This window comes from Platalea leucorodia, assembly GCF_965183815.1.
Source record: "Platalea leucorodia genome assembly, chromosome: 7".
NCBI classification, from domain to species: Eukaryota; Metazoa; Chordata; class Aves; order Pelecaniformes; family Threskiornithidae; genus Platalea; species Platalea leucorodia.
In genome coordinates, this window is record NC_138829.1 from 28,067,472 (window position 1) to 28,084,480 (window position 17,009).

General features: G+C 36.1%; 1 protein-coding gene across 1 annotated transcript in view; it reads right to left on the minus strand.

Moving 5' to 3' along the window:
* The window catches only part of MIPOL1 (mirror-image polydactyly 1), a 195,020-nt gene that overhangs the window by 152,105 nt on the left and 25,906 nt on the right, over positions 1-17,009 (minus strand). The window contains exons 4-7 of the mRNA XM_082318279.1: positions 11,217-11,274; positions 8,558-8,692; positions 7,231-7,310; positions 2,764-2,858 (exon numbers count right to left, since the gene is read on the minus strand). Coding sequence (XP_082174405.1) covers positions 2,764-2,858; positions 7,231-7,310; positions 8,558-8,562 — 180 coding nt within the window. The 5' untranslated portion in view covers positions 8,563-8,692; positions 11,217-11,274. The remainder of the gene's footprint in view (positions 1-2,763; positions 2,859-7,230; positions 7,311-8,557; positions 8,693-11,216; positions 11,275-17,009) is intronic.

The following is a 17,009-nucleotide window of genomic DNA, read 5'->3' on the forward strand; positions in this document are numbered from 1 at the left end:
TCCAAGGATTCTGATTATTTTAGTAATGATGTTTCCCTCGCCTGTCCCTCTCCCTATGTCTTTTGCCCTCCTATTTCGCATCTAAACAGCAATTGTGTACAAACTGGTGAATATTTAAAATAGAAAAATGCTTCTAAGTCTTTAAAATACGCAGCCAATCATTATTTTGGTATTCACTGCAGTTAATCGTGATGCATTTATTAATGTGTAAATATCAGACATTTCCTTTAGCATTCCACTCTCCATTTGCAATTCATTAACATATTGTTATTTTAAAATATTAGTCTCTGAGAAGACACCAGATTTTCGCTGGATTGGTCTCACACTTGAAAAAGCATTTTTATATTCTGAATGAATCAAAACAGCAGAATCTCTAGGCAGATACTAAGTGGGATTCACTGAAACACAATGTTAGTTCTAATGGATAGATGATTGTGTTTGGTCTTTTGAAACTTTGAAGTATAGGTAAGTCTTGATCACACAAATTAATAAATCCTAAAGCTGGAGTTAACAATAACCATTACACCCAAATTCTGCAGCTTAGCCCAGCCAATTTTTCAAAAGGTCAGGTTGTGAACTGGAGAAGATCAGGGAGGTCCACCGCATAGCTTTGTTGCCAGGCATCTCTCGTCTGGATTGTTGCAGGCATTTATTAGTATTCGTCAGCAGACTCAACAAAGCAAACAAGAAATTCAAGCACGAATAATAAAATGAAATGCTGCTATATAACCCTTTGTCATTCAGCAAATATGGGACTTTTTAGCTACATTGTTCCTAAACCTGGGTTACTACTTTAATTTTTCTCCACAGTGCTGACTGAATGAGTATGCATGTGTGTTAAATGCAGAGCTCCCTTAACAACTGCAGGACTGCCATTTAATCTGTTGGTAGATGGACCATTTCCTGTGGGAACTCTAGCTATGATTTCCAGATCCACCAAATAAATCTCAGATTAAGATTCCAAATGAAACCTGCCTTTGGCAGATAAAAAATGTCAAGATGGATATAAACAGTAAAATTATAAATTATCTAGGTGTTGCACGATGACTTGATGTGCGTTTTTTGTTTACACTTTCCCCGATATCACAACTATACAAGGCATTCATCAAATGTCACACTTTCATAATATTGGAGGCATCATTAAAACTGTTTGGCTAAGGACCTTGAAGTGTTTAAGCAGTAGCTCAAAAGTATATTTGTGCAAAGTAGAAGAATAAATTTACATATCAGCAGCAGCTCATAAGGGATGGGTAAATATTCTGTTTATCTCTCATTGTAATTCAGGTTAGTTTAAATACGGGGTTTCAGGATATCATTACAGCCTATATGGAGTTATTACATAATTTCCAAACATAGTGTCTGCTAGAGTTTTACTAAGCATGCTGTGTTTATGTTTTCTAAACCACCTAAAAACAAAGTAAACCCTTCCATTCCATTTTTCTTTTGCTATTGTCATATCAGACAATTGCTTTTCACATATAACCCCTTCCATTATCTAAATCTTAATGATCCAGAACTCCCTTTTATCTAGGCAGGGTCATGTTTCCTGATGTCCATTAATTATAGTGAAAATTCTCTTATCCAAATGTACTCAACCTCCCCTACCACAAACAAACAACTAAGGCTTTGCTGAATTAGAGTTCTAAACAAAATCCCAGAAAACGATAGCTTTAGAAGCGAAGAAAAATATTGTAATTTTAAGTGTTCAACATAAAAGAAAGGTCACTCTGCATAAAGTGCCAGTAAGACACCTTGCCCATACACCCCTGACTCCGAGTAAATGGTCTACTAAAGATGCAGGTGAACTCTCAGATAAAACTCTCCAATGCACTCCCTGGAGAACCTTTTTTTAATAAATTTTTTGTCTTTGCTCTGAACTTAAGCTTCGCTCTAGTTGTTATTAAAATAGAAGCAATGAAGGTTTCTAAAGAAGAAAATAGCCAAATTCCTCTTGTACTTGTGCTAGGTCTTCTAAAGCTCCTTCCAAAGCACTACATAAAAACTACTGTGGTAATAAGTGCTGCTCTCCCTGAAGCACATTTCAGGACATTCTGAAGTTAGCTGCACTCATACTTTAAACACTTCAGCAATTCAAAGTGCAATACTTCAAGGTGTGCATTCTCCTCATCTTTAGTGTTTGCAGTACTCAGTGCAGATAAGGCACTACACATTTTCAGCGTACTGTAAAGGGTCTAACAAAATCATATTCACAATACTCCAATGAGTCAGGCAGATACTGGACACTTAATTGTGCTTCTGATGAGGAGTCTTTCTGCATGCAGCCCAGCCAGAAATACACGGTATTTAACCATTCAAAATGTACAAGGAGAGAAATGGGATGGGAAAAGGAGACATGAGAATTTATACACATGAAAAGGTGACTATATTTACAGCAAAGACCAGGCAGTATTTAATGATTTTTCAGTTATCATTAGCTCCTTTTTATCTTCTAAGTCACAGCACACTATTCCCCTTTTTTCCATGCAAGATGTTTTCTTCATCTTCCATACTTAGTGTTGCTCAACAGCTACTAGCCATTCTTCCTATGTTTGATCATCCTCCCAACCTCTCTTCTGCTTCCTATACTGTGCAGAGAAACCTGTAACTACTCTTGCCACTTTGCAAGGGGATCTCTGACAGCTAGCACACAGCGAGTTTGATGCTGAAAGCACAGCACACATGGAAGACACTAATCAGTTGAGCCACGTGCGTGAAAAGGACTCTACCTCTCTGCATATCACATAAATTCTTCTGCATACACACCCATGCAACATCCAGGTCTTCTTTCTTTCCCAGGTAAACAGCATTCCTTATTGCTAAAAGAAGGAAGGAGAGGAAGAACAGTCTCACAGTATCTCCTGTTGAGGCATGTAAAAGAAGAAACAGACTTCAATATGACAAGTATGGTTTATTCTGCCTCTACTACAGCGTTGGAAGAAGGGCTTCGGATTTACTTTAGAGTGTTTACAGCTGTAATGGGTGTACTGGGGAGAAAGGGGAAGCAGCACTTTTAAAATTAGTTGCTGTTTGACCCAACTAGAGCATCAGATGAAAAATCTTTACAACACCACATTACTCTCACAGCTTTCTTTACCCCTTCATCTTTGTGTGTGCACGTGTGTTAGCATGTATGTTAAAGTCACACAATAGCAATTCCAGTCAAAAAGTCCTTGTAATTACTATTACAAAACCAAACTCTCAAAAAAGTACATTAAAATCACTACACAACTAGAAAAACTTACTACTTCTAATAAGATAGTCTACAAATGGTGAGGAATAGGAGTTTAATTTCTAGGAAGTTACCAAAAAAGATGATTCATTTTACTTAACCTATGCATATGAGTGTGCATTGCCTCATTTACCATGAATGCAAAAAGGATAGCTGACAATTAATGGAATTTATAAATGGGAGTAAATAAATGCAAAAATATTTCTAGAGAGGTTTTATTTCCTGAATATTATTCACTACACAGCAAAAGAACTAAAAAATATTTTTGTAAGCAATACACTAGCATATACACATCATGACCATGACAATCAAGGAGAGCTATGGCCAGATTCTTAACACCATGCATTCATGCAAGACCAATGCATGCCCAAACACACAGTGCAATTAAGACAACTGTCTACATGTAAGCTTATCACATGTATATGTGTCTGAGCAGCTGTATATACATAACTTGTTCATTAGGTTTGCATATCTGTTTTCCTGTTCTATTTTTCCTGAAGGGAGCAAGACTAGAAAACAATAGCTCACCGCTAGATGAAACACTTAAATTTCCCTGCACAAGCTGCTTCTGCAGTTCTGTTCCAATCTACCTTATCGCATCTCGTTAAAGCTAGAGTCTTCTCTGAACTACAGTTTCCAGACATGCAATTTTAAAGTATTTTTAGAAGTCGCACAAACATTCTTTTGAAGGATAATGAGTTATAGTGCAAGTGTCTACATGGATCATAACTAAGAGTTGACATCAAATTCTTACAGGTGAAACTGGTTCATTGACTTACATTTCCATGTCTGCTTTAAGTAATGGCTTAGAAATATATTTATTTCTATGCTTGAAAAATATGATAACTAGCTTTTAAGGAAGCAAATGACTTTGATTATTTTTAATGGTAAGCTATTACTTTGTTTTAGGAGATTCCAAATAATAATTCTACAATGCTTTTCATTTTGGAGTCAGCAAAACTATGATTTTATTGTTAAAACAGAACAAACAGTACTTGATATTCTAAGACTTCATCTAATTTCTGCCCTGGCCTTAAAAATCATAGATGTTCAGGAATCACACAAGCAAAAACATTACAGTAGTGAAAGACATAATAATACAGAACAAGTGTAGCTGCACCCATTCAAACACAGTACATGATATGAGTCAAATGAGACACAAATTTAACTCCAGTATTTGCACACTCACCACTTTCCTATCCTGCTAGCTCTTTTAGCAAATTGACATATAGAGTCCTGAATGTATATGTAAGTACAAAAAGCAACCAATTTCAGGTTCCGTCTTGTACTTTCACAGTATTAATGTTTGTGCAGTTTTTGTCATGCACGAAAACCCTGCTAAAGTAACAACTCCACCCAGGTGCAGTGTGCTTCCCCCCACCAAGCCCCGCTACTGCAATACAAAGATATACACCTATTTGCCAATATAAGTTTATTTTTATAATGGACTACCATCCTAGGCTTTCTAGCCTGGATCCTGAATATTTTTCATTTGGAAATTACAGTCTTCACTGGCCTGCTGCCTATGCTTCTGATACATTCTCTCAAGTATACTTAGAGAGAATTGAAAAAAAGTCACTATCCTCCTATTAAAAACTAGGTGCTGCGGAGATAAACAGTACATTTAAGTTAGATACAAACCCAAAACAATAAGCCTTGACATGGACTGTTCTTTAACTCTTCCTAATATACCAGAACAGAGACAGACAAATGTCTTCAATCCAGGCAGGCATATTATATTCCAAACAACACGGAAAGTTAAAAGGACTCAACTATCAAACACTTAAGATGATACACTCTTCTTAAACACTACCTTTCTTTCAAGTACTTTATTTTATAACGTCTATTAACAGGTTACATATTATCCCACATAACCGCCATAAACCTATCACTTCTCTGTACCTACATTTTTGCTGTTTTTTTAAAATTCTCATTGCTTGACTGAATTTTCATGTAGTCAGCTGAATTTAATCTCAGATGTGCTTTACCATCCTTATTTTTTGACAAATAATTTAATCTCCAACATTTCAGTATGTTATAAAATATATTTGAATAAATCATTATAGGGTTATTCTAAAAACAGCTTTTAAACTTCCAAGTTACAAGCAAGGAACAACTAGATACAGTACAGTACCAGCCGCAAAAAGGAAAGATACCACAGATGACAAATCAAGCGGAAGATGAAATGGTACACACTTTGACATACACATTTAAACAGAGGATTAAAAGTTGCTTTGATTTAGTAGTTCAATGAGAAAACGCACCAGAATGTCTACCAAGGGTACGTATTGAACATTACATTGCTGTAATTTATCTATTATCTTTATGATAAGAAAATGTAACTTAATTGGTAATACCCAAATAAAATTCTAAAAAAAAAAAAAAAAAAAAAAAAAAAATTCCTTATCCAAACCAGTATAATGATACAAGATTTATCCATAATCCCTTTTTAACTTCCCTAGGAGTAAAAGCATAAAGAATTATGTGACTCATTAATGACTGATCTAAAAAAAGTGTATCAATTTTACTTTTGTCTATATAACAACTTCCGTTGGATACACAAATACGTAAGTTAGCTTGGAAGAAACAGCTTTCCAAACAGCACAAAATATTAACTTAATGCATCAGAAAAAATAATACACAAGAAACTCAGTAACTACCCAGTTTTTAAAGTATCTGTGAGCAGCAGCAGAATGCCATTTCTTGCAATTAGACAGAAAATATTTCACAGAGAATCAGTTTATGGTATTCACTTGCCTACTTTGGAAAAGTTAACCTTTTGAACCATTCTTAGGGTATGCTGACCCCTAAAGGTCTAAAAATACTAAATCTGATTAAGCCATTACACATTTAAAGTATAAGCTGTCAGAATACAATTCTCCACTAAGTTACTCCACCATGACTATTTTTGTTTTCAGAGTATATGATTCAAAAACATTTTTAACTTCACTCAGTAATAGCTCAAAATTCCATTAATTAAAAGGGGTCTAAAAGTAGTTTATTTTACACAATAATATAGATAGAAATCCCTTTACGTATGTAAGAAATGAATCATCTCCAAGACAGAGTATTTCTTCTTTCTTCTAAACAACAGATTATTCATGAGAAGCTTGACATTTATTATCTTTTGAGAAAGAACACATAGTATAAAATTGAAAAAAAAAGGAAATACACAAAATACTATCAGGCTCTGATATAGGAGGCATCTTTGATGTTGACACACCTATTCCATTTTTTTTTTTTTTAACCTACACATAGACACTGGAAAAAATCCACCTTTTTATGATGTACTGAAGGTCTGCTTCCTGTGTCTTTCTCTTTCTTCAGTCTATACATTATTATCTAGTCACAAGCCACTTTCTGACAATTCTCTTCCGTAAAGTCAGTCAGTCACACAACGTGCTCTCGAACTCAGTGGTTTTTTTTTTTAATTAAAGTTTCTGCCATGAAACACAGAAGAATGTATCTGAGAGCAAAACTTTGGTCAGCCAAATACAAAAAGATCCTTCTGTCCTGATGGAGATGAAAATTCCATGAACCATGGAAGTTCCAAGTTAACCAAGGCCCTCTCTACCTCCAAGCCTACCTTCAGTAATAATGAGAAACTCATTAATATTAGTAGATGGCTTAATCATACTCTAGTCAGGTGTGAATAGATGAGAAAATTACTTTAAGACAGACTTCAGATTTGTTGTTAACCCATTAAGAAAAAAAGGTTGGAAAGTGCAATGTACAGACTAAGAATTTAAATACGACTTCTCAAAGTTATACCAAAACATTTTCAATAACCCAGAAAATAAAAATAAAACTGATGATTTACATTCCTGGAGCTGCTCTCCTGTTACCCCAAATACTTTTAAAAGGCAGTATGTGGTTGTGTTTTTTTTTTTGTTTTTTCTTCCAAAGTCAGTCATATATCAGCAAGAACAAATACATTCCAGTCACTGCCTAGCACTGGTACAACACCTGAGGTTCCTCATTAATATCTTAAAAGTCCTTACCTTTTGACCAGTTCTCCATTTGTTCTTCTGAACTTGTTTGATCTGGCACTGAGTCCAGTTCTTGCTTGACGATTTCAGAGCTAAAATAAAGCAAACTCTGGATAAATAAACTTGAAACAATATATTATAACACACCTATACTTTGCCTTCATCTGACAGAAAATTTACAAGACAAATGATTTAAAAATATTTATAACAGGACAATAAAGTCTGTGTACTTTAACAGTCAGCGCTGAATTATATTTCTCAGTAAGATACCTTTTCTTCACACATCTAATTTTTGTAATGGTTTGGTTCAGCTTTCTGTTGCATGTTAACACCTCTGGTCTTGGAAGTACATGCTAGAGCACAGCCCAAATCACACTGAGTTGTCCTGCTAGAGGCAATGAGACTGCTCACTTTGGTAATTATTACAGATGGTTGTATGCACTTCACTTTACAACATTCTTTCTCCTGCTTTAATTTCCTGGATAAAATACAAGTAAAGTGGCTCATGACTGCTCCAACTCTGAATTTGCAGGTTTTTCTAAACACCTAAATAATCCATCCTAATATTTGCATACATATTGCTTCAGACTATACAGTTAATTACACAGTTGCAGTATTTCATATAATCAAAGATCTTCAAGAAGCAACTCTCAATACTCAAAAATAAGACCTACAGTAAAATGTTATGCTTATCACGTAACATTTTGAGTGTTAAAATATATGCTCTCTTATATGTTAAAAATTCAACTATATTCTATATCTCTAGGAAAGCTAAATAAATCAGTAATCTTGCTCATATAGTAAGCTTACCATAAATTTTGTTATTTACTCAAACACCTCTTTTAAAATGTATTGTACAAAGGACAATTTTTCATCTTTAACTACATAGTTGTGCTTATTTTGTATGTTTTCCCTGCTATATTTTTTCTACATTTATTAAAAAGATACAACATATGCCTTGAAGAGGCAGTGGCTGGATCATGAAAATACCCAGTGAGTTGTCATTGTGTTGATAAATGTAAGAGTTCAAAAGAAAAAAAAATTAGGTACACATTTTAAAATTCAAGCATATCATACCAAGACATATATTCTGACTAATAAAGCCGCAGAAGAAATTCTTTTCCTATACAACACCAAAAAGGCAGATATTCTCATTTTTATCTTTGAGATTATAAAAAAAGTAATCGTGCCAACGCTTAAGATTCAACGCTAACATTTACATTAAGCATTCAAGAAATACATATTTAGCTCATATTTGTTGTTAACTATAAATGTGCATAAGAAAAAAAATGTGTATGATTTGATATGCTTAGGTCTTAACAAAAAATAACAACTTCACCTCATATTGCAGAACACTGAGTTCCTTACAAAAGTCCCTCAAATGAAGCTGTAGGCTTCTTTTTCAATTCTGTGTAACTGTGTTGATTTGGAGTTGGCAATCTTTTCCTAAGTTCCTCATTTACTTTTGGATTAGCTGAAAATATAGAAGGTTATTAATATCAAGAAATAGGTTTCTGTCAATGAAGCCATTTCCCTACATATTGCACAAAAAGGTTCATAATAATTGCAGTATTTTAATAAGATATTCATATAGCAAGACATGAAGAAAATACGGTATTTAATAACCTCTGGAGTATTTTAAAACATGTCTTAGGGCCTTAATGTGCCTAGTAATATACTATTTAAAACCATAATTTTATCCCTTCACAATATACAGTCATTCTTCCTCGCCATTTACCCAGCTAATGAATGCCAGCAATTAGTAAAATGTAATCCCATTGCACAATCATTTTAATGCTTTTAGCACTCAGAAAAGTAAACACCAAATTAATACTGCTCAAGCCATATCAGATCCTAGTTGGAAGCAAGCAATTATAGTTCAGCTCCTCAGGTGTAATTAAATGATTGGAATGATTTAGTTCCATAAATGCAAGTTAATTCATAAGCAAGCAACAAATATACTGGGAGTAATTACAAGAAACATTGACAGTCTAAGCAGGGCATGTGCCTTCTTGTACCTGATGTAGGAAAATGCTGCCCTCTCCTGGAAATAATAGACTATGGCATGGGAATAATTGGAGACAGAAGGCAAGAGGCTCATTTTACAGACTTCGTCTTCATTAAGTGAAATACGTTCTGCTAATTAATAGGAATTTCCTGATTTACACATACAGAAAATAAAAATATTGCTGATGTCAGATTAAGGTGACCTATCAATTCAAGTCATACAGAAAGACCTTTTGGGGCTCCCTAGGGTTTGCAGTATACTTTCCCTATCATTAGAAATAAAAATGTTAGTAAATAGAACAACAAAATATTCCATATGCTAAGTATGTACATCAGTTTTTCTGAACACAAATGCTGCAACAGGTACCTAGCTTATGCACAACGCTTACTTATCATTCAAGATGTGCCTTTACAGTAGGTACTTCAAACATAAGGTATTTTTAGAACCGAAACTTATTGAACCATCATTATTCAGAGTTTTAATCTTCACCACATCAACAAGAATCAGAAGCTGGCCGTGAAGATTTTCCCAGGAGGAATCATCATAAAAATTAAGTACACTTATCTTAAAGCTTTTCTTTCATTTGAAGACAATCTGTTAATAATCAGTCTAATAATCAAAAGAAATTAAAGCTGGAGATTAAAATAAAGTATACTGGTTGACTGAGATAAAAGTGAAAATGCAAAAATGAAACTGTAACTGAGAATCTGGAGTTAATTTTAAAAACTAATTTCCTTATTCACCACCTATTTATTCAACCTGCATTACTGTTAAGACTACTACTTGAATATCATGCACAGAAAGCAAAAAAAATAATTGTCCTTATCTGTTGAATATAATATGCAATAGTCACATAAAATTCACACTAAATATTTAAGCTACCTACAAATACGAATGTAAATTAACGAGCACCTTCCTACTAATGAAAGAAATCCCAGATCTACCTGTTTTGCCCTATACAGAAATAACAAATAGTTCCTGGTGCTGCATATAGCAGCATGGGAGAAAAATCATATGCTGTGGTCAGTATATGACTGTTTTCCACACAGAAATTGACTGTAAGAAAGCTTGATTCAAAAGCACCTGATCACTGTAAAAGCCTGAAATTGTTCTCTACCAATAGCACTTTGGCATCAAAATATTTCTTTGTTCTAGATTTCTGTGTATTTCAAAACAAACCCAAGCTGTACACAAATACCTTCACTGTTACTTTACCTATTGTGGAAATGAAATAAATTATTTTAAGAAGTCGTATTATTAAAAGTTTAAAATGTACAGCACATTTGCTTTGCCCTTTGATGTCACAGTCCTATTTTTCTATTCAAATCTTGTACACTGTAAGTTAATTGCTTTTGGAAACTACTTATTATTCATGTAAAAATTAATGTGCCAATGTGTTTAAATCCTTTTAAATGACCATTCATGCATCTTTCTTCTTTAAGTACCGGTGAAATCTGTCAAAGATATCAATGCAAGATGGTCTTAGAGAAAGTTCTAATAAAGATTTTTTCTGCTAACATAAGATTTTCATTTTCGTCAACTTTACTTAAATTCCATTAATTTTTTAAGCTGCTTTTAATAAATTCACAAGTAAAAAATTTTAGGCTCCATAGTCTGTCATTTGTGTTCCAGCTGACTTTATGAATATTAATAACAGTGTTATCCTGATTAAATAGGCTTCATATAAAATCCCTGTGAATCCTATAGCTCAGACATCTCATTTTTCCAACTCTTTATGAATTTGGATTCAGACATTAAACTGGAAAAAACCTTAAAAAACAGATTCAATGGTACATTCGCATACCCTTAAGCAAAAAATTAGATGTTCTAATGACTCAAATAATTAAAATTGATAGGACCACATATTGAGTTCTCAGGCTTTCTGTAAACATGCAACATATTTTAGCTCTAATGAAAACATCAACACTTCACAGAAAAAAGGATTAAGAATCTATTATAAAATAATAATAATGTCTGTCCTTATCCTTACCTTAAACAACAGATGACATGATCTTAACTCTTCCTATTTGGAGTGTTGATTTGCAGAACTATTTCCCAAAGAGAAAGAAATTAGTGGATGCTTAATTACATAAGCATACACATGAAATACATGAACATTCTAGTTTAGCATGGGTGCCCAGTGAGAAACAGCATTAACTTTTAATAGGTTTATGCTTCAGCAAAACCAACCTTTTTCTAAAGAATGTCAAATCGAAGCATACAGGAAATTTTAACATTATCCTGTGAGACTCATGCAGTCACAGTTTCAAACTGCCAGCTTCTTCTGATGCTTATATGTTTGAATTATTTACATCTATGACAGATAAAAATGGAAAACTAAGCTCACTGCACTGCCTTCACTTTTTTTTTTTTTAATATAGTGCTAACTAAAATTACTATTTCCTCAATCATTCAGGGATATATTATGCAAAGATGGCCATCAAAATATTTCGCCTTCCAGTACCTTGAAATATGAATGGATTTTAGGAGAAAAAAAAATTAAACAAAATAATGGCTTATTCAAAAGGATGGCATTCCAGTCCCGGTTCTAATTACTCATCAACACAAACATTTAATAGGAATGAAATAAAACCAGGAGGTATATAAAAATAACATGGATCTGCAAGGTAGGAAGCATACAGTGCTTTACTTGTGCAGTTCTGAATAGCTTTTATTACAGCTGTGGCGGCATTTCCACTTTCAGAGGAAAAAACCTCCAGAGTGTCTGCAGAATATATATATTACACAAGGGAGAACCCCACAATAACACCAAATTTCAACCATCTGACCAGTGATGTTGACCCAAGGTATTTAGATTAGTGACAGTCTGCTGTAGCTGCCAGTGTTTTCCCTCCCTGGGCAGGAGATCGGGAAGTCCATCTTCTAAGCTGGAGTTCAGTTACTGACTCCCCCTCCCTGGGAACTGAAAGGCTGTTGGGACCCTTCCACATATGGAGCCCAGATGACTGCAAACCCCCGTTCCTTGGTCTTGCCTTGACAGGTTTTGAAGACAACTACTGAATCATGGCCTTAGCTGCTGCAACAGGAAGCAAACGCTTGCTGGCATCAACCGAATTCAGCTCTTCTTCACAAAAAGTCCTCAGGTCTTGGGAGAGTTTTTCCACAAGGAGGGCTACCCCGCCTGCTCTGCCTCTGGTGGAACAGGACACCGGTTCCCACCACCCCTTGGAATGGCACTGAGCCAGTCTTTGTCCCCCTTAATGATGCAGTTGACAGTTGCCACTGACAGTGCAGGAATGGAGCTATGTAAGGGAGGGAACACCATATACTCTATGGATAGGGAAATAAAGAATGAATTTTAGTATTATTTTCATAAGATTAATTCAACTACCAGGATCTCCTAAAATATCCTGAAACGTTTTGCCTCAGGCCAAGCTAAACTAAAAAACTTAATTTGGGAGGATACACTACATAAAAAACCAGTCACCTCCTAGAAGCGTCTCCCTAGAGAACAGACAGATCATTTTCTTAGGCCAGGTGGAAGCCAAGTTTTGATGCAATGATACACTCCTCCACAAAACAGTCACATTTCCTCACTGCCTTAAGAAACTTTACGGCAAATCAGAAATGTAAGACAACCCAAAAGAAATTAAAATTAGCTTTGGGCAGTTATAAAAATACTAGTCAAAGAGTAACTGAAATAGCCCCTTCAAATATTTGTCAAATGTGGAATAACATCCGTTTAGATACTTGAAAGCTGTGAAATGAAACATACTTTGATATTTGATTACAGAGTTACTTATTTTATTGTATTCTATTACTTTTATATACTTTTAAATACAAGTAGTTAATGCAAAATATTCTGTTTCTTTTTAAAAGAATATAAAACTTAGGCAAGTGGATTAACCCTGTAAGTGGATGAATGTAGCATGAGTAGTACTTCAAATTTAAAACTCCAGCACTGCTACAAAGACCTCAAGATTTTGGTTTACAGAAGTAACTGCATAAAGCTTGATAAAAACATTTTCTCAGAGGGCAGAGTCTCATAATAATCCCTGGCTTTTCTCCCCTCTACTGGTTCTCGGCCCAAAAGGAGATGAGACATTTGCAGTTGGTTCCAACTAACCTGCATAAATCAGAAAAGACATGGAGAACCAGGGCTCAGGTATTTTTACTCTGTTGCTGCAGCAGCTTCTTCACATTCTCATTAAAGAATTTGCATCTGATGCTTTTAATCATGGCATACACTAAGTCAGAGTGCTCATTCTATATGTCATGCTTTTGACAAAGGCAAGAAAGAAGGCATAAAAATGCAGTTTCAATGGGTTTACAATAGGTTATACCTATTCCTGAATTAAATTTAATTGGATAAAGGACATGTACTTTTCTCTTTATTTTTTCTCCCTAATTTCTGCTATTAGTTCAGTGTCTTCAAGGCTCAATTTTCTCTTTATGCATACCAGGAAGTGTTTTATGTGCACATTATATCACCGACAGCCCCATCTCTCTTCTCCCCTCTGTTATATTCTCTCCCTCATTAACAACCAAAATAACAATCTTCATTTGCATTTATTAAACAATCTTCGGCCTGCTCTGTCCTCCTCTTTCCCAGTTTTTAGCTGTCCTTTGTCCTCCATTTCTTTTCTTTTTCCTTAGTTTTGTCTTCTCTTTGACAATACATGCCTCTTCCTTCTTCCCCTGCCCACCACCTCTTTGAAACATAAAGAAAACTACAGAGAATCTTGTCAAGGCCAGTGCCTCCTTTTTCCCCAGCTTTTTTCATCTTGGTGTACATTCTGTGAAGTAGCTTTCTTCTGTGACACCTCCATTAACATTATATTCACTCTAATAATGAAACTATGATATGCTTTGGTCAAGTGTGGAACAGCCAATTCATTTAGCCAGCCTTCAGCTTTGTTGTAAACACTTCACTGCTCTTATAAGTGAATTATTATATATCACATAAGCAAACAGATCTCCATTTCTAAACAGTTTGCAACCAGACAGTGGTTTCCATTGCCTTTAAGGATAAGGATAAATACATATATTTTAAACTAGCTGTTGTCTTATTTGGACCCAAAAGCATATTTAACAGTATATTTTTAGCAGAATTAGCACTATGTCCTCATGGCAGCAAGGGCTACCTCCATATTACACTCTGTTGAGAGGATCACAGCTAGCAGACAAAGGGAAGTGATTAATCCCCTCTATTTGGCACTTTTGAGACTACATCTGAAGTGCTGTATCCAGTCTGACCCTCTCATGGATATCCTGAAGCAAGTCCAGCAGAGAGCCATCAAGATGACTAGGGCAGCACATGAATTTGAAGAATTTGAAAGAGTTGAGCTGGTTGGTTTTAAGGAGAGAAGGCTAAAGGGTTTTTTTTCCGGGGGGGGGAGGTTGGGGGGTGGTTAGCTGCCTTGTGAGCAAACATAGAGAAGACAGAGACAGATTCTTCTCTTGGAGACAAGTTGTAACACAGAAAACTCTGAGAGTTATGGGTAAGAGATTTTTCACAGTGAGGAAGGTCACTGGAACAAGTTGCTCAGAGAGGTTACAGAATCTCCATTGCTGGAGATGTGCAAAACTCATCTGGATATAGCAACCTGATCTAACTTTGGAGATGTCCCCGTTCTGAGCAGAGGTGTCAACTGGAGGATATTCACAGGTCATATCCTACCTACCTATTTTGTTATTCAGAGGATTTCAATAAAACAAAACCACCATAACTAGCATTCCTACAATACACTAAATTCTGGGTTGCTTTCTGCTTTACAGAGTAGGACAGTAGAGCAGGGGGAAAAAAAAAAACCAAAACACAACAAAACAGCAGTGAGGCACAACCAAAGACGACCCATGTGGCAGACAGGCAGAACGCTGACACAGAGGAAACGGTGCAACAGCAGCATCAGCGCAGCATTTTGAGCACTACTTGTCTCAAGCACTCCATTTCTTCCAGTTTGCTACATGACTGGATGATGTGGCATCAGGCCTAGTGTCGAATGCTGGTTTGCACACCATCCTTCAGTAAACCAAAACTGGACCACTGATACAGATATTTCATCTGCCTTTCCGAAAGCATTTGCCTCAAGCCCCACAAAATCCCTCCCCCCTCCAAAACTTAAGAAAAAGGCACTGTGACTAAAGAGCTCCATAGCTAACCATGGAAATTATTTGTGTCTACAGTGCTTATGTTTGCAAAATTCATTGTATAATATATTCAATAGTACGGAATTCCCAAATCCCCAAATCGTAATTTCTTTTACCACAAACCTAGCCTAGGTTTCACCATGAAAGCAAAAGTAAAGTCACAGAACATTATATGTCCATAAAAATGAGAAGCAGGAACTTAAGGCCAGAGTCATAGACCACCAGTATAAGTAACAGCATTAAGCAGAAATTACATTTTTCCTGCCAACAGCATTCAAATTTAATTGTTTGTCTGCCTTCACAGAAAGAAGGAAGATCGAACAGGGACTTGGCGAAGAAAAGGAGGTAACAAACCACACTGAAGCAGAGAAACTCAGTTTATCCAGTCAACTCACATTTCTCAAAGTACCTTCAAATAGCACCATTTTTCCTGACAGCAAACACACTAAAAATAAAAAGCATAAAGGCTACAAACAGTGTGGATATTGGAGCCCGACCAAAAACTATCATGAGTGCTGAACGTTTAGAGGCCTGTCAGAAACATGCCAACCTTTCAAGACCCAGTCCTGTGTGTGGGGACTGAGAGGGGCCCGTCAGTCTCTCGCAGGGAAATACAGTCGCAGTGGTTACCTATCTGTCAGACTGTTTTGAACAGCATGAAAACATAAATGCACCTCCACTGCTGTTGTAAACCAACATAATCAGTGCACTGGATCTACCCCAAATTATTTATCCACTCAAATTCAACAGCATACATTTCAGCTGCTGAAGAGAATCATGTCACCTGAAACTTCACAAGCTAAAAAGAGCAGAGAAATAAAACAACACTGACTCCAGATCAGCAGGTTTTGCTCTTTTTAAGAGAATTAACTAAGCTGTCATTTTCTTAGATGACTACCTGAAGAGAACGCTATCCTTTAACTAAAAGCATGATTGCTCCCTAAACTATGCTTGCACAGCACTAAGAGCATTGGAACATATAGTGTTGCTCAGGTGTGAACACAAACATACTTTTTGGCTTAATAAACATACAGCCTCTCCCCTCAACTTCTGATTTTTTTGAAATCTAGCAACTAGATCCAGTAGGTAGTGCCTTCACTGACTACAAGTAGTAATTTCATCCTTGTAAGTGAGAAGTGGAGGGACTTACAGAGGAACAGCACACTTCAGGACATGTGTCCAAAAGAAGAGCAACGAAGTTGGTGAAGGGTCTGGAGCACAAGTCTCCTGAGGAGCGGCTGAGGGAGCTGGGGTTGTTTAGTCTGGAGAAGAGAAGGCTGAGGGGAGACCTTATTGCTCTCTACAACTGCCTGAAAGGAGGCTGGAGCAAGGTGAGGGTCGGTCTCTTCTCCCAAGTAACAAGTGATAGGACGAGAGGAAACGGCCTCAAGCTGCGCCAGGGGAGGTTTAGGTTGGATAGTAGGAAAAATTTCTTCAGTGAAGGGTTGTCAGGCACTGGAGCAGGCTGCCCAGGGAAGTGGTGGAGTCCCCATCCCTGGAGGTATTTAAAAGATGTGTAGATGTGGCACTTAGGGACATGGTTTAGTGGTGGACTTGGCAGCGTTAGGTAAACAGTTGAACTCTATGATCTTAAACGTTTTTTTACAACCTAAATGATTCTATGGTTCTACATTTGTTGCACTCTAACAACATTTCAGAGCGTTTTATGCAT